We start from the raw sequence: 24,353 nt of genomic DNA, 5'->3' as shown, positions 1-24,353 counted from the left end.
TGGCAGCAAACTCTGATATAGCACAGAACCTCATGGCAGTGTCATAACTTTATCACACCAGATAACACACTGAATACTATTACAAACATCATGGGTTCAATGACACAAGTTAGGTAATGTAAGTGTATTTTCTAATGAGGCATATGTAGCCTGTGTTACTGTAAATAATTCAGCAACGAGGGAGATTTGAAACAAGTATCTTGCATTGTTCGCTGTTGGATGAACTGATTGTTTAAAGTACTAAACTGAAAGAAGATAATATTGTTGTGTTTCGGTGATTAAACCAACATATTATAATAATCTTGTGTTTGAAACAATGATTATGTGGGCTGAAAATATGTGCAACTGAATGAAAGTATGAGATCAGGTTTTGAAAGAATGACGAGCTGTTACAAGTGTGAGCAGTTTGGATTTTTGTACCAAGAGTTTTGAAAATGTACACCTTACTTGTGAAAATAGTACCAAAGCGAATAAAAAAAAACTGTAATTTACATTGGATTCCCTTCAAAAATATGAATTTCCATTCTATCTTTCTTTACTTGGGCTATTTCACCATCTGATGAGCCTTACCTTTCAATGTTCAAGATAATATACCTCATCATTTATATACTGAATTATATACCCAGGTAGAAGAAATCAAAACTAGCAACAACCATGTGCAACAGCCATTATAATCCCATTATTTTGATAGATTAAGTAGCCTTTTGTAACCCATTCTTCATTTTCATATTCTTCATATCAAAATATTTTGAACAATTTGTATACATTTTAAAATAACTGTATGGAGATAAGCATTTGCTGTAACTCACAAAATCAGGCACTAAACACATTTGATATTTAATGTTAATGACTGTGTCTCTTGCCCAATTTCAGACACTAAAATATGTGTACCAGGCCATTTCTGACACCACCAGGGTTTGACCTAGTTTACCTCTACCAGGGTTCTTCAACTCCTGACTTCTGAACTCATCAACAGCCTTTAAGATCGTTTTTCTTGCTGAGTTTAATTCTAGCTTTAACCAAACATGCCAAACAAGCTAATAACAATGTTCCAAATTACTTGTAAGTTAAAACAGGTATGTTTGATTGGGGTTGGTTTTAATGTCTGCTGGACACCAGCCCTCCAGGACTGGAGCTGAACAGTCCTGGCATATATTATACTCACATATAATGCACTCCTAACCCCATTATTCTCTTACCCAACCCACCCATTTTTGGCTTGTTTGCCCATATTTGGTTTGTCCAAAAGTGCTCCATATGTATTTCTCCATTCTGACACTGATCCAAATATTACCTATGTGGGTACTACCCATAGACTGTATAAAACATGACGTCTCCAGTAGGTTTCTGAAGAGCATTTTTAAAGCCCAAAGTGGACGGAGCCAGCTGGAAGGTTGCCACTTGGTGCTACCTTGGACCCATGTAGGCAGCCTATATGGGGCTGATTGTGTGTCCTACTCATATGGTTTATCAAAGCGGGCCCCATATGAGTTTGCCCATTCAGAACCCATATAGAGATTACCTATGTGGGTACTACCTTGGGCCCATGTAGGCAGCCTATATGGGACTGATTGTGTTTGCCCATGTCTCACCCATATTGTTTATCAAAGCGGGCCCCATATGAGTTTGCCCATTCAGAACCCATATAGAGGTTACCTATGTGGGTACTATCTTGGGCCCATGTAGGTAGCCTATATGGGACTGATTGTGTTTGCCCATGTCTGACCCATATGGTTTGCCCAAGCGGGCCCCATATGTATTTCCCCATTCAGAAACCATAAAGAGATTACCTATGTGGGTACTATCTTGGGCCCATGTGGGTAGCCCATATGGGACTGATTGTGTTTGCCCATATCTGACCAATATGGTTTGCCCAAGCGGGCCCAATATGTATTTCCCCATTCAGAAACCATAAAGAGATTACCTATGTGGGTACTATCTTGGGCCCATGTGGGTAGCCTATATGGGACTGATTGTGTTTGCCCATGTCTGACCCATATGGTTTGCCCAAGCGGGCCCAATATGTATTTCCCCATTCAGAACCCATAAAGAGATTACCTATATGGGTTCTACCATGGGCCCATGTGGGTAGCCTATATGGGACTGATTGTGTTTGCCCATGTCTGACCCATATGGTTTGCCCAAACGGGCCAAATATGTATTTCCCCATTCAGAACCCATATAGAGGTTACCTATGTGGGTACTATCTTGGGCCCATGTGGGTAGCCTATATGGGACTGATTGTGTTTACCCATGTCTGACCCATTTGGTTTTCCCAAGCGGGCCCAATATGTATTTCCCCATTCAGAACCCATATAGAGGTTACCTATATGGGTTCTACCATGGGCCCATGTGGGCAGCCTATGTGGGACTGATTGTGTTTGCCCATGTCTGACCCATATGGTTTGCCCAAGCGGGCCCAATATGTATTTCCCCATTCAGAACCCATATAGAGGTTACCTATGTGGGTACTATCTTGGGCCCATGTGGGTAGCCTATATGGGACTGATTGTGTTTACCCATGTCTGACCCATATGGTTTGCCCAAGCGGGCCCAATATGTATTTCCCCATTCAGAACCCATATAGAGGTTACCTATATGGGTTCTACCATGGGCCCATGTGGGCAGCCTATATGGGACTGATTGTGTTTGCCCAAGTCTGACCCATATGGTTTGCCCAAGCGGGCCCAATATGTATTTCCCCATTCAGAACCCATATAGAGGTTACCTATGTGGGTACTATCTTGGGCCCATGTGGGTAGCCCATATGGGACTGATTGTGTTTGCCCATGTCTACCCCATTTGGTAAACCCATATGGGGCCCATTTGTGTTGCCCATTTTAAGCCCATGCACTCATTTCCCATTTGTGACCCAGCTAGGACCCACATTGGTAGCCCACCAGTTTTCTCCCATATGGGACCTACTTAGCTGACCCGAGTGGGCCCCATATAAGATGCCCATTTTTGGACCATGCCCACTTGGTTCCCATGTAGCCCAAGCATAAACCACGTGGGGCCCACATATACATGTTGGCTGGGTTTATACTCTCTGCACGGCCCTGGCGCTTAGTATGTAGCCTAATGTTAGTAATGATGCTGAGCAATGTTTGTCCGACCTGCTCACATAGTAACGGTTGCTATGATGTGTGATTGGACAGTGGCCGTTTCCAGCAAAAGGCTAATTGGGAGAGAGAGCATCCATGCACGGCAGATGTACTTCCTGTGGTCCCTGCACAGGAACTGAATGCTGAGCTCTTCATCAATGACCATGAGTCATCCAGCCCGTGGCCTGCCTCCATTCTCATACAGAACAGCTCCGGATGCCAAGAAGCCCATTCTGAAATATGACTCCCCGAAGAACCTACCGTTCTGTACGATTGAATGAAACTACACTGATTGTTTCTGCAGCATGACTGGGTGAAATTACAGCCCTGGTCACAAAATGTTCTTGGATATTTAAGGTCAGTAAAGCTTAGACTTTAAGTTCATCCAGTGCAATATTAATCTTTAAGAGAACCCATTTGGGATAATGTCTTGCTATTGGACAGTCACTCTGGAACACCAGGTGGTTCAAATCCTAAAAGACTGTCTTTACATTTCTACAGGGGCATGTTATCCCATTTGTATTTATTATTATCGGGAATCCATTTTTTAATCTCACTCCTTTAGGATGCTCACTGGGGAGTGATTACAGTATGACCAAGTAAAACTACATTGATGACTTCGAGATCACGATGTGATTATGGTGCTCTTGGATCAACATCAATTGCAGTGCCAGTGTTTCCCCTACAATGTATTCACAGCGGCGCTTCACATGATCAGTACATCACGACATTCACTCAAAGAGAGAGAGATTGACGATGGCCAGAGAACTAAACAAAAATGTAGTCTGCTTACACTTTAGGGCTGTGATATTAATCTTATTTTCGCTTCCAAGGATTATAAAAATAAGATATGAGGTAAAACTATTATAAACTATGCTCGCGCATCCATCCATCCATCCATCTTCTTCCGCTTTATCCAGGGCCGGGTCGCGGGGGCAGCAGTCTAAGCAGAGATGCCCAGACTTCCCTCTCCCTAGACACTTCCTCCAGCTCTTCCGAGGGGACACCGAGGCGTTCCCAGGCCAGCCGGAAGACATAGTCCCTCCAGCGTGTCCTAGGTCTTCCCCGGGGCCTCCTCCCGGTTGGACATGCCCGAAACACCTTCCCGGGAAGGCGCTCAGGAGGCATCCGGAACAGATGCCCGAGCCACCTCAACTGACCCCTCTCGATGTGGAGGAGCAGCGGCTCTACTCCGAGTTCCTCCCGAGTGACTGAGCTCCTCACCCTATCTCTAAGGGAGCGCCCAGCCACCCTGCGGAGAAAACTCATTTCGGCCGCCTGTATCCGGGATCTTGTCCTTTCGGTCATGACCCAAAGCTCATGACCATAGGTGAGAGTAGGAACGTAGATTGACCGGTAAATCGAGAGCTTCGCCTTACGGCTTAGCTCTTTCTTCACCACAACAGACCGGTACATCGACCGCATTACTGCAGAAGCTGCACCGATCCGTTTGTCAATCTCCCGTTCCATCCTCCCCTCACTCGTGAACAAGACCCCTAGATACTTGAACTCCTCCACTTGAGGCAGGAACTCTCCACCAACCTGAAGTGGGCAAGCCACCCTTTTCCGACTGAGGACCATGGCCTCGGATTTGGAGGTGCTGATCCTCATCCCAGCCGCTTCACACTCGGCTGCAAACCGTCCCAGTGCATGCTGAAGGTCCTGGTTAGAAGGGGCCAACACGACAACGTCATCCGCAAAGAGCAGAGACGAAACCGCATGGTCCCCAAACCTGACACCCTCCGGCCCCTGGCTGCGCCTAGAAATTCTGTCCATAAAAATTATGAACAGAACCGGCGACAAAGGGCAGCCCTGCCGGAGTCCAACATGCACCGGGAACAAGTCTGACTTACTGCCGGCAATGCGGACCAAACTCCTGCTTTGGTCGTACAGGGACCGGACAGCCCTTAGCAAAGGACCCCGGACCCCATACTCCCTGAGCACCCTCCACAGGATGCCGCGAGGGACACAGTCGAATGCCTTCTCCAAATCCACAAAACACATGTGGACTGGTTGGGCAAACTCCCATGAACCCTCCAGCACCCTGTAGAGGGTATAGAGCTGGTCCAGTGTACCACGGCCCGGACGAAAACCAGACTGTTCCTCCTGAATCCGAGGTTCAACTATCGGCCGAATTCTCCTCTCCAGTACCCTGGCATAGACTTTCCCGGGGAGGCTGAGAAGTGTGATCCCCCTGTAGTTGGAACACACCCTCCGGTCCCCCTTCTTAAAAAGAGGGACCACCACCCCGGTCTGCCATCCCAGAGGCACTGTCCCCGACCGCCACGCGATGTTGCAGAGGCGTGTCAGCCAAGACAGCCCCACAACATCCAGAGACTTGAGGTACTCAGGGCGGATCTCATCCACCCCCGGTGCCTTGCCACCGAGGAGTTTCTTGACCACCTCGGTGACTTCAGCCCGGGTGATGGACGAGTCCTCCTCTGAGCCCCCAGCCTCTGCTTCCTCAATGGAAGGCGTGATGGCGGGATTGAGGAGATCCTCAAAGTATTCCTTCCACCGTCCGACGATATCCCCAGTTGAGGTCAACAGCCGCCCATCGCCACTGTAAACAGTGTTGGTAGGGCACTGCTTCCCCCTCCTGAGGCGCCGGACGGTTTGCCAGAATCTCTTCGAGGCCAGCCGATAGTCCTTTTCCATGGCCTCACCGAACTCCTCCCAGGCCCGAGTTTTTGCCTCCACAACCACCCGGGCTGCAGTCCGCTTAGCCTGCCGGTACATGTCAGCTGCCTCAAGAGTCCCACAAGCCAACCAGGCCCGATAGGACTCCTTCTTCAGCTTGACGGCATCCCTTACTTCCGGTGTCCACCACCGAGTTCGGGGATTGCCGCCTCGACATGCACCGGAGACCTTACGGCCACAGCTCCGAGCGGCAGCTTTGACAATGGAGGTGGAGAACATGGTCCATTCGGACTCAATATCTCCAGCCTCCCTCGGGATCCGGTCGAAGTTCTGCCGGAGGTGGGAGTTGAAGATCTCTCTGACAGGGGGCTCGGCCAAACGTTCCCAGCAGACCCTTACAGTACGCTTGGGTCTACCGGGTCTGTCCAGCTTCCTCCCCCGCCATCGGATCCAACTCACCACCAGGTGGTGATCAGTTGACAGCTCCGCCCCTCTCTTCACCCGAGTGTCCAAGACATACGGCCGCAGGTCAGATGAAACGACCACAAAGTCGATCATTGACCTCCGACCTAGAGTGTCCTGGTGCCATGTGCACTGATGGACACTCTTATGCCTGAACATGGTGTTCGTTATGGACAAACCGTGACTAGCACAGAAGTCCAATAACTGAACACCACTCGGGTTCAGATCAGGGGGGCCGTTCCTCCCAATCACGCCCCTCCAGGTGTCACTGTCATTGCCCACGTGGGCGTTGAAGTCCCCCAGTAGAACGACGGAGTCCCCAGTCGGAGCACTTTCCAGCACCCCTCCCAGGGACACCAAAAAGGCCGGGTACTCTGCACTGCCGTTCGGCCCGTAGGCACAAACAACAGTGAGAGACCTATCCCTGAGCCGAAGCCGCAGGGAAACGACCCTCTCGTTCACCGGGGTAAACTCCAACACATGGCGGCAGAGCTGGGGGGCTATAAGCAAACCCACACCAGCCCGCCGCCTCTCACCATGGGCAACTCCAGAGTGGTGAAGAGTCCATCCTCTCTCGAGGAGTGTGGTTCCAGAGCCCAAGCCGTGCGTAGAGGTGATTCCGACTATCTCTAGTCGGAACCTCTCAACCTCACGCACAATCTCAGGCTCCTTCCCCGCCAGTGAGGTGACATTCCATGTCCCAAGAGCCAGTTTCCGTGTCCAGGGATCGGGTTGTCCAGGCTCCTGCCTTCGACTGCTGCCCGATCTTCTCCGCACCGGCCCCTTACGGTCCCTCCCGTGAGTGGTGGGCCCACGGGAAGGTGTCCCCACGTCGCTCCTTCGGGCTGAGCCCGGCCGGACCCCGTGGGGGAAGGCCCGGCCACCAGGCGCTCGCATACGAGCCCCAACCCCAGGCCTGGCTCCAGGGTGGGGCCCCGGCTGCGCCATACCGGGCGACGTCACGGTCCTCGTTGTCATTGTCGTCATAAGGGGTTTTTGAACATCGTCTAGCACAACTTCCTTCCCTTCATCCCAACTAACAATTTTTGGTTCCCAGAGCGTTCGTTTCTGGTTCCCAGAACGTTCCCAGAACAAAGATTCTAACGTTCCCTATTGGTTCTCCAGGAAAGTTTTCTTTACGTAAATAGAACGTTCCCTTTAGGTTAGGGGAACGTTCCCGCAACGTTCCGAGAACGTTCTTAGAAGGTTCCCATAATGTCAGAACATTCTCCTAACCTATCCAGATATTCCATAGCCTACACAAGTAACAGAGTCTACAAAAAATAGTCTATTTTGTTTATTGCTCAAAAATAAAAGAATCGTACAAATATATTATTACAATTGCTCAAAAATAAACAAATCATACAAATATATTATTAAAATTGCTCAAAAATAAACAAATCATACAAATATATTATTACAATAAATTTAATTTACAGAAACAATCTATAAATAAGCCATATACATATTTTTTTAAACAACACATATTACATAATTCCATTGAAAACACATTAATAACCATGAACATGAAAAATCTAAAACTTTAAGAGATTTAATTTAATTAATGTAAACAGGTCATATATATCATTGCTAATTATTATCAAATATATCACGAGAAACTATAGTCATCACGTATTGTTCAGAAAACATAAGAATTGTAAATATGAATAGTAATATTATTAAAAGAAATATAACTTGTATTTACACTGTAAACCCGGATTTCATATGTAATCAAACATTTAAAGTATAATGTACTTACATGACTCAAATCGATTAAGTTTTGATTGCATTACTAGCAAATGTAAGTATGTTAAACTAATTTGTAGACCTAGTTGAGTCTGTGAATAACTTTAAGTGAAATAGCTTAAAATTCCAAAGTTTTAGTCATGCAATGCACGATGGGAATGTGAAAGCCGCCACTTTGCCGCCGTGTCTAAGTTTTTTGCTGAGAAGACGACGTCATTTTCCTGCCGTGCACCGGACGGTCCAGTTGCTGCTAAAACTCGCCAGAGACGGTAAGTAGCTTTGGTCTCGCCCTCCCGATGATCATTGTTTAGCTATGTCAACTTAATGTGTTTGTGTGTGGATATAAGGGGATGTTGGTGAGTAGTGGGACGCTATAACCTTAACTAACGTTAAGTTGGCCGCCATTTTCACCTACTAGCTAACGTTACAGTTTGAAAGTTTTTTTCACTTGATGCGCTGTTTGTGAAAAGTCCAAGAGAAGCAGTTTGACGTCGATGGACATTAACATTGTCACCCGTTAAGGTACTTAGCAAGCTAGCTAAAAGTTAAGTAGTTACTTTTATCACTGAAAGGGCTTTTTGTGACGGTCCTAGTTTTCAACGTCAAGGTCGACAGACATCACCTGTAGCCACCGGTTTGATGGCTTAGCTAGCCATATTGACGCACTGTTTGTGAACTTGGAAAACTGTCGTTTTAACCAGTTCAACGGGACATTTTTCACTTGTAAAGTTAGCGTATTGGCGGATACGCTACCCCGCTTTGAACCGCCTCTCGGCAGATTAAACGCTGCGGACGAAAACCACGCGCATTCATGGCGGCAAAGAGAGCGCAACCACGTTGTAACATTGCTAACTTTCTTTTCTTACTGGAGGGGCTTTTTTGAACCGTGTAAAACCGTTGTTAAAACCAGTTCAACTGGATGTTTTTAACCTGTAACTTTAGTGTCTTGGTGACACCGCCCGATCCACGCTGAACGAGGGACACGCACTCGGTGGGAAGAGGAGTGTTAGCGACCACATTTGATTGTTTTTTCCTAGTATTAAATGTGATGACAACTTTGACCATTCATTTTATTATTGTCTTGTGCATGACATAGGCTCCGCTTTAGTGATTATTTTACCTTCAAGCACTTAAAAGAAAGTGAATTGCAACCGGTTTATGCAAACTTGAGTATATTAGCAATACACACCCCTAATAATGACATTACGGCTTTAATGTTAGCTTTCTTGAAAATACAGGTATATTGTTGCAATAGAATACTGTAGCTATAAGTTCCCTTGTCTCTTATTTTCTTTGTTTTATTGTGTTGCAGGTCATGGAAAGAGATTCTTTTGAACCCAATATCCTGAGATTAGCAACAAACTGAATATCAATCTCTGAAAATTATGCTTTGGAAGTGTAAGTATTGCCCTCTTCGCTGTGAAAAGAGAGCACAGCTATTTAAGCATTATAGGCTAAAACATGGAAGTTATGCAAGAACAGAGCCTTTTCCTTGTTTACATCAGGAATGTCCATGTACATTTAAATCACTCAATGCACTAAAAGTACATTTATCCCGCCTTCACACCAAAACTCCTGATCAGCAGCAACCAGATGCACCAGTTAAATTTTGCTGTCTGTCATGTGGGTTTGCTGAGTCTTGTTCTCAGACCGACTACTTTACTCACCTGCATACTGCACACTTAAAAGTAAACCATAAAGTCAGTTGCCCATATATAGACTGTAACTTTGAAACCAGTATGTACTCCACTTTCAAAGCACACAAGAGTAAAAAACACCAGGACCAGAACTGGAAAAGGTTCAAGTCAGAAATCATTGGTTTTGATACTGTAAGCGATGACAGTGATGCTACACAAGACCAAATGTCACATGCTGATGATATGGACGATTTAGAAGATGTCAGTGTAGAAGCCAGTGAGACTGATCTTCGTGATTTAGAAAAACAGCTTGAGCACAACTTAGCATCTCTTCTGTTAAAGATGCAAACTGTCCTGCACATACCAGAGAGCTCTGTGCAAGAAGTAATACAACAGCTTTGTCAAATCAATAAGCTGTCACAGCCACTTCTGCATAACAGAGTGAGGGACGTTCTAAAGAAATATTATGTTGACATCAATGAAACAGTTGTGAGAGAGCTTACCAGTGTAGTGTCAGAAAGTAACATAATGGCATTTTGTGCCAAAGATGGATCCCTAGGAACTGCTAAAAGGAGAGCGGCCTATGTACGTAGAGAGTTTCCACTGGTGAACCCCATTGAATACTGTGTGGAAAAAGGCAAAAAAACACTTGCATATGTCCCTATTGTTCCCATGCTCCAGAAGTTGCTGAACAAAACTGACATATTAGATAAAGCCATGTCAGAAAAAGTACATGTCCCACAGGAATATAGATCATATGTAGATGGCCAGTGCTTTAATGAAAACTCTCTTCTTGCAAGGGACGAGTTCACAATTTCTCTTGGACTTTACATTGATGACTTCGAAGTAGCCAATCCTCTAGGAACATCAAAGCTAAAACATAAAATGTGTGCCATATACTGGGTCATTGCCAACATACCTGCAAAATATAGGTCAACCCTTAACTCAATCCAACTTGCACTACTGTGCAATACCTCAACAGTCAAAGAGTGTGGTTACGCTAAAGTTCTGCAACCTCTTATCTATGATCTAAAGTCATTGGACCAAAATGGTGTTTACTTAGAGCAACTAGGTGAGAGTGTGAAAGGCACAGTCTTATATGTTGTTGCTGATAATCTTGGTGCCCACTCCCTTGCAGGATTCCTGGAGAGCTTCACTACTGACAAGTTCTGCAGATTCTGTTCGGCAAGCAGTATTGACACACAACACCAAGAGGTATGTTCTGGTTTCTTTAAACTCCGAGACAAAGACTCCCATGATAAGCAGGTGCAGGAGGTGAGAGAGGACCCAGCTTTGAGTCGGACTTATGGTGTGAAAAGAGCATGTCCTTTAACTGAGAATCTTGAGCACTTTCATGCAGTCACTGGTTACCCCCCTGACATCTTGCATGATATATTGGAAGGCATTGTTCCAACTGAGTTGTCCCTTTGTCTTAAAGACCTGATAGGCAAGGGGTATTTCACACTAGAAATGTTAAATCAGACCATCAGAAACTTTAACTACACATTTACTGACAAAACAGACCGACCTCAGATTATTGGAAAGGGATTTTCCGCCAAAGGGACCATTGGTGGAAATGCCCATGAGAATTGGTGTCTCATAAGGCTCCTTCCATTTCTTATTGGTCACTGTGTCCCTGAGGGTGACAACACTTGGGAAATTGTCATGCTTCTCAAAGATGTGGTTGAGCTAGCTGTTGCACCAAGGCATACTGAGGAGACACTGCATTTTCTGGACTGTAAAATAGCAGAGCACAGACAGCTGCTGCAGTCAACATTTCCAGATTATCGTTTAAGGCCAAAGCATCACTTTGTGGAACATTACCCTCAGCTTGTAAGGAGATTTGGTCCCCTGTCTGATGTTTGGACGATGCGCTTTGAGGGGAAGCACAAGTTCTTTAAAAAGGCAATTCGCAATGTGCAAAACTTCAAAAATGTTGCCATGACACTAGCTACCAAACACCAGAAAGCAGTCAGTTACCACCTTGACTGTAGCTCTTTTTTCAGACCATCAGTTGAGATGACAAAGGTTACCCCAGTTTTGCTTGCCTCTTTCCCTTTGAACGTTCAGAGAGTAATTGCGCAAAACTTTACAAAGCCTGGGTCAGTTCTTAATGCATCATCTGTCTGTGTAGATGGAATCAAATATCATCCCAACATGATACTCTCTACTGGCTCATGCTCAGGTCTCCCTGAATTTGCCCAGATTCATAAGATTGTGGCTGTTAACACAGAAATTATGTTTGTTTGCCACAAAATGACAGCATGGTATTGTGAGCATTTAAGATCTTACCAACTTGTCTGTAATGAGGTCCCCTCTTTGGTTGTGGTTCAGATGTCAGACTTGAATGATGTCTTCCCATTATCAGCATATAGGGTACAAGGAGAACTTATGGTAACACTGAGACGATATGTTATTTGTTAAATACCTGTCTTTTATCATGGTTTCACAGATGGCTGAGCAACAGAATATAACCATGAGGGTTATTGTCTCTGAGGGAGATATAAGAAAGATGACGACAAAACGACCTGACACACTTGACGATTTGATTGGCTGGCTCAAAGGCACTCTCCAAGCGAACTATAATTTCACCCTACAGTACCAAGATCCTGAATTTAACAATGAACTGTGTAACCTCACCAGTCTCTGTGAGCTCCCAGAGAAGCCAACAATCAAAATCATCCCTATGATTGAGCTTGTACCAATCTCACCAAACACTGAATCATATGGTGACACAAGCAGCCAGGCTGACACCGAGATCCTGTCCAGCTCCCCTCTGGATAGAAGTTTTCAGTGGCCAGAGGTATTTGACGTTCCCAAATTTTCGGTTGATGTTGAGTACAGACTTCGTCAAGGTAACCTGTTGTATCTCAGGGATGGAACCTATCTTAAGGTGACAAAAGAGTTGAAACACGATATCCTAGAGAAACTGGCTGAGACCATGTATACATTTAAAGCATACCCAGAAAAGGACGATTTTGAAGCCGTTGCAAAAGCATTAGTACAAACCCACCCGTGTCTCCAAGAATCAGGCTCATCCTCTGGCTGGATTGGATGGAAGAACAGTCTGAAGTTCAAGATGGGTAATTATAGAACTAAAATGTGCCAGATTGGACGAGTTGATGTCACTGTCAATGGTGGTAAACGTGGAAGGTACACTGCAAATGCAGACCCTCCTCACAAAGGCATAAAGAAGCCAAGGAAAGGGGAAATCAATTTCTTACCTGAATATCCAGAGGGGAGGGATGAGCACAACCTGGAAGAAGCTCGCCAGGTTTTGGTCAATGAAATGATGAAGACAAAGCCAAATGGGTCCCTTGTTAAGAAAGAGATGGACATGACGTTTGCGCTTCGGAGAAAAGAAGTTGTCCAAAACAAGCCTGCCATCAGCCAGATGGTACATCGATGGCCAGCTCTTTTCACAGAAAGCCAGGTATGTATTACTGTTGAATGTTTAGAAAAGACGTATGTGTTACTGTAATGTTGAATACAATTTGTCCATAGATTCTTGTTTTTAGCTTCTTATGCAAAACATGTTTTGTTTCAGGTTTTTTACGAGTTCACCAGAGTGGTGGGGAAAAGTCTGCAAGAGAATTTCTTTGATGAACTTGATCGTTTCTCTCCAAGGCTGATGGACCTCTTTAGGAAGAAGAAAGGCCTGACCGGCCAGCTTTTGGCTGAGCTTTTACGTCACACAAAGGTGGGTTTGACTACATTAGTCGACTATCTTTCCTTTCTCTGTTCATCTCTTTTGTATTTTCTTTCTTCCCTGCTCTTTCTTTCTTTCTTTCTTTCTTTCTTTCTTTCTTTCTTTCTTTCTTTCTTTCTTTCTTTCTTTCTTTCTTTCTTTCTTTCTTTCTTTCTTTCTTCCTTCCTTCCTTCCTTCCTTCCTTCCTTCCTTCCTTCCTTCCTTCCTTCCATCTCATTTCCCTTCCTTAATCGTCTCCTTTTCTCTCTTCATTACCTAATTTGTCTTTTTTTTGTGGTGGTGGTGGTGGTGGGGGTGATTAAGGCACAACAAAAAGGTTAAATATCATATATTTTTATTGACAAGTAAGTACACATTTCCATTGCCAACACTTAATGTCAGATAACTTGACATTGCTTTGCCATTGCTACACTTTCTCTGACTACTCCACAGACTTCTTATTGCAAGTTTTGCTCATAAACACACACCGACCTGGACCTGGAGAGGGAGGTGGACACAAACACACACACACACACACACACACACACACACACACACACACACACACACACACTCCGACCTGGACCTGGAGAGGGAGGTGGACACACACTCACTCAGACACACACACAAAAACTCACTCAGACACACACACACACACACACACACACACACACACACACACACACACACACAAACCTGGAGATGGAGGTGGACACTCACACCAACCTGGAGGTGGACACGCACACACAAACTTGCTGACACACTCAAACACAGGCTCACACACACTCACACACTCAAACACAGGCTCACACACACTCACACATTCAAAAAGACTCACACACACAGATTCAAACACAGACTCAGACACACACAGGCTCACACGCGCACACACACACCATCCTGGACCTGGAGGTGGACACACACACACAGACTCAGACACACACACAAACACACTCAAACTTACTGACACACTCAAACACAGGCTCACACACACTCACACATTCAAAAAGACTCGCACGCACACAGATTCAAACACAGACACACACTCAAACACAGACTCAGACACACACACACACCAACCTGGACCTGGAGGTGGACACACACACAGACTCAGACACACAGACTTGCACACACACACAAATACACACACACACACTGCTATTGATATTGTGGCGGGCCACCACAAATTAAGGAATGTATGGGAAACCCTGATGTGAGTATCCTTGGCAAGATCTGTTTTAACTCTTGTGTCCACTATCTTGCAGACCACTGAGCCAACAGACATCAGGTGCCTATGTCTTCGGGGACTGCCTGTCATCTTGGCGGATGATTCTTCTGCCTTCTTCAAGACATGCTCTGTAAGTTAATTTGTTTTTGTAAATGTTGCTGGTGCATGCTCCTTTTGTCTCATTTTTAGCTGTTAATGAACACTTCCATTCATTTTCAGAATTATTTGATCAGCATCAGTGTCTCCATTAGGTTTTTATTTTATGGCCGAACAAAGGTAGTTTACCCACTTTCAGTCCCAGTCCTATTGAAAAAGTAGAAAAATTTCTCCCAATAACTAAGGTTGTATGAATCTTTTTACAATTGCCCAATTAGTTTTTGACTTTACTGTCACCGGTTGGAACTTGTGAAATTGTTTTTGGGTCTAAAACTCAAATGGGGAGTTCTGACTCAAATAGCACTTGTTAGATTCTGGTTGCTCCAGTCATCAAATATATTATTTTGTATGTTACTTTCAACTGGTAAAGTAAAAAAAACAAAAACAATTAAGGTGAACGGTACTGAGAGTCATAAAAAAATGTTTCAGCACGACTGTGACTGAAAGTGGGTAAACTCCATATTTTGGGCAAAGTGTTGCAAACTGTACAGATCCAAATATGGCATTTGATAGAAATGTAAGACTGGTATCATCCTTTTAATATAAATTACTTTCAGTGTGGTTTATATTGTACAATGCTTTTCATTATAAACAGGTTATTTTTGGTGGACAAAACACCATTGTCTAACTGGCATGTTTATGTTCTCTCCTTGTCAAAACGTTTCTTTCACTGTTAGGATGTAACTGACAAGGACTCGTACATTGAAACTCCAGTGGGAATTCTTTGCCTTGGTCAAGAAAATACCCAGCTCAACCCATCCAGAGTAGGGATCATCTTGGAAGGGTCTGTGGTAATGGATGAACTGGCCAACCTGCCTCAGGCCTTCTGTGTCCTTTTTGGACTGATCTATGCCCTGCATCTGGACTACCCCAAGTGCATGAAAAACACTTTCAACTTTGTTCAGCAAGTAATGCTCAAACTGGGTAGAAGTGAGCTGGTACCCAAAATTCAAACTTTGAAAAATCAGCTGGAAGCATAAAACGGGGTTTCGAAGTGGCTCTACTACTGTTCCAGATTTGTTTGCCACAGTTTGTAACGTTGGAGTTTTATAAAAATGTTTACTGTTGTGTATGGTTTGGAGTACATGTGTCCTGTGGTATTTGCACTGATTTTTGCACAAGATTCCATGACACAGGCTTTTTCATTTCAAATTAGTTGGGTATTTTAGTTACATTACCAACTAAAAGGCAGATGTCTTGGTGCATTTTAGATTTTCAAGATGTATAGGTACATAGATATTTTAGTCATGTTTAGTCATATAAATGGGAATGTTCAACTATATAAAAAAATTCTCTAACAGGAGTTTAGTTATAATACAGTTTTAATGTGATTTGTTGTGATAATGATCTACACATGCTTGAGCACAATAAGTGTTTTTGTTGGCATGATGGTGCTTTGTTTTATGCAATGTTCAGGGCATGAATGACACATTTTGTCACTGTTTCAGGCTCATGATTCAAGGTTGTTAAAGCAGGGGACAACAACCTGCAAGTTAATGCTGTTTTCAAATAAAACAGTTAAAAAATTACTTTTGTATTGCGTATTTGTCTTAATTTAAATGTTCTAGTTTAGCATATTCAATGAATACAAAGGTTTAGTTACTTTAACTTAAAATAGTAAGTGGAGTTCATGTGACAAGATAATTAATATTACAAGAGATTGTAAGTGAAATCAACTTGGCATTCAGTGTTTTGAACTTAAAATAATAAGTCCAATGCGCTCAAGTTTTCATAACCCATTACTTAAAGTTTTTAAGGCAACCGGTTTCCTCAAATTTTTTAAGTGAATTCAACTTATCCGGGCTTACAGTGTACATAAACAATCTCTATAATCCATTTACATAAACCATGAACATATTTTAAACAACAAACTCAAAATTTAACGTAATAATCATGAACATGAAAATTCTAAAACTTAGAGTTATAATAATTTAATAAATGTATATGTAATGCTATATTATCGTATACTAATTATTATCAAATACATCATGGTAAACTAGCCACATGTTAATTTAAACAACATATTTACACATCATATAATGAAATATGAAAAAAATATTTCACTACACATTTTCAATTCCCCACCATCTGCAATTCAAAAACAAATAAACGACAAGGACATGAGTCAAATTATAAACATTTCATTGTGCTGTTGAGAAATGTGTCATTGCAGTTTTGCCGATGTCTTGTGGATGTTATGCGCTGATATTATGATATGCATTGCAAAAATACATCATTCAGGTAGTACTGATATACGATCATTTTACTACATAGGTAGGCTATTTTATTTTCCCTCACTCTACAACAAATCTTTAAAACTTAATGTAGCATTCAGAACAGAACAAGAATGAAAAATCTAATATATCAACGTCAAGCCAAAATTAATTAATTAAAAAACAAAAGTAATTTTGGCCGTCTCCTTTTCCTTTGAGCTTCCAAAAATTAACCGAGATATAGTCTATTACTTGTCGTAGCTTTTTTCATTCAATTTTTTAATCTGTTAATCTTACTTGTTTAAGATTTATTATGTATGCGAATATTTAGAAATAGTCTAGTTTTTAGGTCATAAATCTACTCGATAGAATTGATGAGTCATGCCATAATATAAATTAAATGTCACATTCAGCCTACTGAGTAATAAAAAAAAGCCTATTAATGACAAAACAGGCTACCACCAATTCTTAGTTTTGACATAGCATTGATAATTGTTAATCTCAAAACAAAATTAGCATTATTGCTTACCATTTTAAATGCCTGTGTGGGGCAAATTTTAGCACCATTGAAATAAGGTCTTCCACGTCAGTTGCCTTTAAAGACTTAAAAAGCTTTTGCGTTGCTCCTAGAAGAAAGAATAACATAGAAGGTTGATTATGTGAAAATTGGTGTTAGATTTGAGATATGGTAGCTATCAGTACAATATTTATTTCATTTCAAAGTGCAAAATACAAAACAATGATTGATAGCAGTTGTGGGGAAAAACTTGCCTATAATTATAGTCAAGTCAACTTTATTTATATAGCGCTTTTAACAATGCAGATTGTTTCAAAGCAGCTTTACAGTGTTAAACAGGAAAATAATGCAGCATAATTTTATTCAGCCGTATAGCCATTTTGGATGTTATCCAAAATCTGGATGTCATCCAGATTTATTTGGATATTTAGTTGAAAAATTTAGTGTCCCCAACTGAGCAAGCCAAGCCAGAGGCAACAAGGAAACCTAAACCCCATCAGGTGACCTAATGGAGAAAAATAAACCTTGGGATATATCACAGATAATTAAGCCTTTGAAGGCTAGTTTGCCTTTCTTCTCTTTTAAACTGTAGGCACTCAATACATTGTTTGATGCAACCTTGCTCAACATTTTGCGCACGGCTGCCCCTGAATTTGTTCCTCCAAGTGATCGAAGGTAGTTCATCTGTTAGATAACAAACAACAACAACAACAATCATAATTAATGTTATTTAGAATTTTGCCCTTACAGTTGAAAGAATGTTTTGTTTGTTTGAATGGAAACTGTAGAATCCATGGCCGATGTGTTGAAAGTTTTTAAATGAGGAAGAGAAAGAGAGACAGAAGCGTGTTCATCTCCATTGTTAAGATTTATTTACTTCGCAATAACACCTGTTCAAATATATTTTATTTTTAAATCTCTTTATCGTAATTATAGTTTTTAATTAATTACTTTTAAACTTAACAAATAACTTCTGTTTGGGGTTGTAACTAAACAAATATACACATTTCATTTTAAAGCTTTCGCGCAACTTGTTTCCGTCACAACAAGGTAGACATGCACAGGTTTACTAAGAGCAAAAATGTCAAATCAATAAGATAACTGAGGAATTAGTCATCAGATGCCATGTCTATTATTTGCAACAAAAATACAGCAAAAATCTGGCATTAATTTAATCTCAAACAGATTAATTCAAATAAGTTATTTCACCACCTGCATTAACGAACGTTTGCATTCGTAGGCTACAATGTTAGTTAAGCTGGAGATCAGGGCCCGTATTTATCAAAGCTTCTCAAAGTGCCATTTTAGTCTTAAGTGCTGAGAATTCATGAAATGTACTCCTACTTTCAAACTTGAGTATAAAAGCAAGTTATCAAATTTCTTAAAGAATCACTCTTACTCTCCAAGTTAAAGCTACACTGTGTAACTTTTTTAGTCTATTCTTAGCTAAAAACACTTAGTTATTTCAAAAATATATGTGCTCATTAATGTATATTTAGTTCTTTCAAGTAATAAAGTATTCTCGTAAGTTTATAATATGCCATTGAAAATACATAAGGTAATGGGATCTAACGGTCGTCGCCATGTTGCCCCTCCATCTTGAAAGTACATTAGCCAAAGAGGGACATACCCGTAAATTCAAGCTTCGCCTTTCGCGTTTTTAACCGGTTTTAACACTGTGCGCGTCAACTTGTTCAGACTTGTCTGGTGCATGCGCAGAGAGTTTTCATCTCAGCAGCTCCAGTAATAGAGTTATACGGAGTTTTCCTGGCTTGTTTATTCCTCAAAAGTCTGTTTTTCCTTGTGTGGTATTTCTGTGCGTTAATAACTCCGTAAGTAATAATAGTTATTGTCATTGTAGATGTGTTTCAGAGTGTGTCATCGCGTAATTCAGTTGATGTCACCTCAGAAGTATTTTTGTGTCAACATACAATAGCGTAATGCTCACCTATTGGAATAATCATTCAGTTATTAACAATGTTTATTCGTTTATAGAATATATTTGCTTGTAATGTATGTTGATGGAAATATGTATCAGGTCTGATCGGCATATTAACACTTGTTATACAGAGCTAAACCTGCGCACACACTTTTGTAATCCGACACCGCTTGTTAGCAGCGGCAGCTCCAGCTCCAGTTCCGCTCCTTTTAATGCAGCTGCATTTAGCACCTATATATGGTACAATAAGCTCTGGTTTACGGTTACATTATGCAAATGTAACTTATAAGTATAGTTATACAGTTCTTAACTGTGTATATTCTGTCATGTCATTATCATGTATATTTACCATCCTAATTTGTTCTCTCACAGAAACCACATTTATGTACATATCCATGCAAACCTGTTTATGCCTTGCAATTGGATGACTGAATAAACATTACTATCATCAAAGTTCACTCTGGATTAGCTGCAGTTCTTTCTAGCCGAATAATTAGGCCAGTTGAGTTCCAACCATCCCACTGCGCACAGAATATCCCACAGGCACCGTGTCGAATGTGGACGAGGTCGAACTGGAAGCCATGTTAATCTTGGACTAAATCGGCCACCGTAGGAGTTAAAACGAAATCGGAATTGAACAGAACAGAAACTATAATTCACTGGATGGTCATATACAAGTTCACCACTAGATGGGGGAAAATATCACACAGTGTAGCTTTAAGACAGCTCGAGAGGTCTCTCAAGTGGTTAGGAGTTGCCAGTAGGGGTTTGTAATGGCACTGACGAGGCAGAGACGTGCGCAAATCTTTCAGGAGAGGAAGGAAAATGTTTTTGAAATATTTGACGACGAGCGGTAAATCAAACGGTATCTGAGTATTGGACTGAGCATCTTTTTCAGTGCTGGTTAATGTTGCCATTTATTTAGAAGAAAAAAAATCCGCTGTTTGAATAATTCGCCAAGCAGTAGCGCTTCTTCCTCCCACCAATTCTGTATTCTTTTGGATTATATCATAAAATCTAGCCTATATATAGGCAGGTCAGTTAACAGCACACCGGTTTAAAATGTGTAATTTGTAAGACATGGTGGAAAACGTGTTTTATCTTTCATTTCCAATGTGAATATCATAATGTAGCCTATTCTCTTGAAAATTCTTTATTGTGTGTTGAATGCAAACTCCCTTTAATTCTACCATGCAATGTGAATTTATCTGAGAATATTCTTAAATAAGGAAATCTATTCAGTGATTGGTCCATGCCTATGTCATTATCCAAAAATCCCATTTGTGGCACAGCAAAATGTCTTAAATCATCTCTAAGACTGACACTTAAGATTTAGTCCTACGCTTCACTTGAGATGCTTGATAACTTTTATGCACAGCTTTGAGCCAAGATTTTTTTTACACTTAAGTCAAATCTTGTTATTGGCCCTCATTTATCAATCTTGCGTAGAAATGGGCGTATATGTTGGCAGGGCCGGCCCTGACCAATTTGCTGCCCTAGGCAAGATTTTACTTGTATCAAGGTTTAGTACTACATGTTTTCAGTCTAAGTTGCGGAAACACTGGTACTGTTTTATTTTTTTAATGCATTGATGTTTTTTAATTTTTATTGTTTTATATGATGTCCAGTCCATTCTACCCCGTCATTATGTTCATGATATTATTATTATTTTTTTAAAAGACTGATGATAGTTAAACTATACAAAAATAGCACCTACGCCACATTACAGCCTAAACACAAATAACAAGCAATTGCATCAGCATTCATGCACAAACTATTGAGAACTAGCAAAAGTGTTTGTTTTCCAGTAGATGGCAGCAAACTTCCACTAATATGCACATTCATGTTTTCACCATGAATTAAACTGAGAAATTTAGATATTTAATGTGAAATTTACATAAAATGTTGCTATTTTAAATAAACCTGTATATAAATATCATTACTAATGTCGGTAAATACATTTTAAAATGTCCATATGTCCCTTTAAAACTGCACAACTGTAGAGTAAAAACATTAGGCTATTAAAAAAGTGATATTACATGCGTTTAAAAAAACATGATTCTTTTTGACAAAATCCACTGTCTGTGGCCACTGGAGAACCCAGAACAGCTGCTTGCATATAGTTTAAGGTAAAACTGGAATTAATTAGCATACATTAGTATTTTACTACCATGCAATTAAAGAAACTGTTCATTCATTACACCACTTTACCTGTCTTTACACTGCAAAAATGCTCTTCTTATTAAGTAATTTTATCTTGTGTCCAGTCCAAACATCAAAAAATTCTTAAATCAAGATGTATTTACTAGTAAAATGACATTAGATAATTTTTTCCTTGTTTTCTGGGGGGAAAATCAAAATGAAGTCAGTTTTATCTTAAAACTAGCACAATTATCTGCCAAATGGGGTGAGAAAAATGATTTTATTTCTGTTTGGGACAGAACCAAGAAACAAGATTTCAATCAGAAACAAGATTATTTCTCACCCCATTGGCAGATAATTTAGCTTGTTTTAAGCATAAACTCACTTAAGAAAAAATATAATTTTACTTATCTAGTAAATGCATCTTGGTTTGAGAATTTTTAGATATTTAGACTAGAAACAAGACAAAAATACTAAATAAGGAAGAGCATTTGTTGCAGTGTTTCCCTTATCTTGCCTGCATCAGAGGGCTTCTGTTTTTTATGACACTACAATTCGGCCATCCGTCATAAATTATCAGGAAACTTTCACCGTGTCTACACCTGGAGCGAGCGGCCAAGCACCCTAAAAAATGAAAGCAATCCTGTCTATATTAGATGCAGCGAGAGGTGACGCGACACAAATTCCCAACGCTAAACTGATCACACGTTATATTTCTGACGCACTTCAAGTAGCGCGGCGGGGGAGATTGATGAGGCGGACTGGGAAGATGCAGGGTTTTTTTGCGCTTTATTTGGTAATATTTCAAAATAATATGAATAAAATAGTATCAGTAATACATTTTGGTGCCCCTATGGATGAGTGGCGCCCCTAGCATTTGCCTATTCCGCCTATGCCACGGGCCGGCCCTGCATTTGTTGTTGTTCATTTAAGGTTGTATATACACGGGTTTCCTGTTTACAAACATTACAGGGTGCGTGCGCATCCTGGAGGCAGAAAGACAGATCGCTCAGCTGGTCCGCTACTGCAACAACCTTAAGTATTGAAGCTTTCCTTATTGTTTGTATATAACTGCTGACTCAATAAAACGTGATTTTAGTTGGATCTGTTTGTCTGTCTTTAATTTTGCAGTGTTGCTGTGATACATGTATGAATGATCATGTTAGGCTAGTAATGTAGGCCTACTAGCCGCATACAGCGCGAATTTGTTTTTATTTACGTTAAGCTTGTTTACGTTACTTTACGACCTCCCACATTTCATGACTGCACATATATACACAAAATACTTAACTGTAAATAAAATATTTGACAATGGATTACGTGGGAAGCCTTAGTACCTCCGACCGTGCCGATTATATAAAAAAACTTACTCTCAGCAATGGTGAGATCTTGCCAGATCCTTACGCTATACATGACGATCTGTGGATTGTGGATGACAAAAAATGGCCAGCAATTGAATGGCCTGATATATACAATTATCCAATTCAGACACCAAGTGTGTATACTAGAGAAACAGAGCGTACAAATCCCTCAATGCATACAACTACGTGCGGTCATATGCAGCTTGTTAAATACTTTGATGCTGCACCGGATTTTTGCGTGTCAGGTGTGCTCCCTAGTCAAAGGCAAGGGATTAAAGCCAAGCCTTATGATGCCTGGGTGTATGTCCACAAGGCCCTTGGGTACATCCTCACAGCTAACTGCAAATGCATGGCAGTCTACCTAAAATGTACCTGCAATAACAAAAATATTTTTTTGGCAAACGCATGCTTCCCCCTAGGTATGTTAAACATCAGGCACCCAGCACTGGCTCTGTTGGTACAATTAACCACGCAGCAACTCCTTGGCATTTTGACTTACAGACACGCCGCTACTAACCTACAACACGAGAGGTTTCTTCTTTCTGCCTCTCGGGTGCGTGCGCAAGCAGTGATGACGTCGCCGAGAAATCCATGTATACACCACCAGTCAAAAGTTTGAGAACGGTAAGATGTAGTACACTTTACTATATATATTCACACAGAAAACAGTTATTTTACATTTTAATAATATTTCACAATATTACAGCTTTTTTGGTATTTTAATACCATAAATGCAGCCTTGTTGAGCAGAAGAGACTTCTTTAAAAACATAAAAAAAATCTTACCGTTCTCAAACTTTTGACTGGTATTGTGTGTGTGTGTGTGTGTGTGTGTGTGTGTGTGTGTGTGTGTGTGTGTGTGTGTGTGTATGTATATATATATATATATATATATATATATATATATATATATATATATATATATATATATATATATATATATATATATATATATATATATATATATATATATATATATACAATTTTTTTTTTCTCCTATTTGACTTACTTCCGACTCTTTGATAGCAGCAAGCCCCCAGTTCCTGTGATAAGCATTCACGTTCTAATTTCTGTTGAGTAATATAAATCCATTGTTACTTTAAAACCAATATAAATGGGTTAAATCAGTGTTATTCAACAACTACACTTGACAATAGTTTACACCCAACTTACTATGTCCAAACTTCTTATATTGGTCAACATTTGAAAAATTATTAAAAGTTAATATATTTATTAATTCTACATACTATATTATATACAATATACTATACTATAAAATATTTATAGTAGTGTAAGATACCTCTGCAGGTTTTTCATCATTGATGGTCATTGCAGGGGAGATTTCTTCCACCAAGGGCTTGTCAGCAAGCTGTCCTTCTGTAAGAGTCTACCACCAAATTAATAAAATAGGATACAAGTATTAGTTGTATAAGGCAACAAGGCATCTTGGAACAAGTTGCCCATAGCTACAATTTGAGAAGAAATTAAATGAAAAACAGAAACATACTTAACATTAACACC

General features: G+C 41.1%; 1 protein-coding gene across 2 annotated transcripts; it reads left to right on the top strand.

The window, feature by feature from the left end:
* Nucleotides 1–8,181: 8,181 nt before the first annotated feature.
* Nucleotides 8,182–15,681, top strand: LOC307129206 (uncharacterized protein). 2 transcript variants are annotated; one of them, XR_013816858.1, is made up of 4 exons: nucleotides 8,182–8,221; nucleotides 9,265–9,350; nucleotides 14,543–14,635; nucleotides 15,339–15,681. XR_013816858.1 is itself a non-coding variant. In XM_079821433.1 (3 exons), the coding sequence occupies exons 1-3, from the start codon at nucleotides 13,221–13,223 to the stop codon at nucleotides 15,639–15,641; spliced, it is 465 nt and encodes a 154-aa protein (XP_079677559.1). In that variant the 5' UTR covers nucleotides 13,166–13,220; the 3' UTR covers nucleotides 15,642–15,681. The 2 variants fall into 2 exon arrangements, 1 of the variants encoding a protein (XP_079677559.1); XM_079821433.1 differs by lacking the exons at nucleotides 8,182–8,221; nucleotides 9,265–9,350 and adding an exon at nucleotides 13,166–13,289.
* Nucleotides 15,682–24,353: the final 8,672 nt, after the last annotated feature.

This window comes from Gobio gobio (assembly GCF_949357685.1).
Source record: "Gobio gobio genome assembly, chromosome: 1".
In the NCBI taxonomy this organism is placed as follows: domain Eukaryota; kingdom Metazoa; phylum Chordata; class Actinopteri; order Cypriniformes; family Gobionidae; genus Gobio; species Gobio gobio.
The sequence above is the reverse complement of the archived record's forward strand: the minus strand, read 5'-3'. Positions and strand labels throughout refer to the sequence as shown.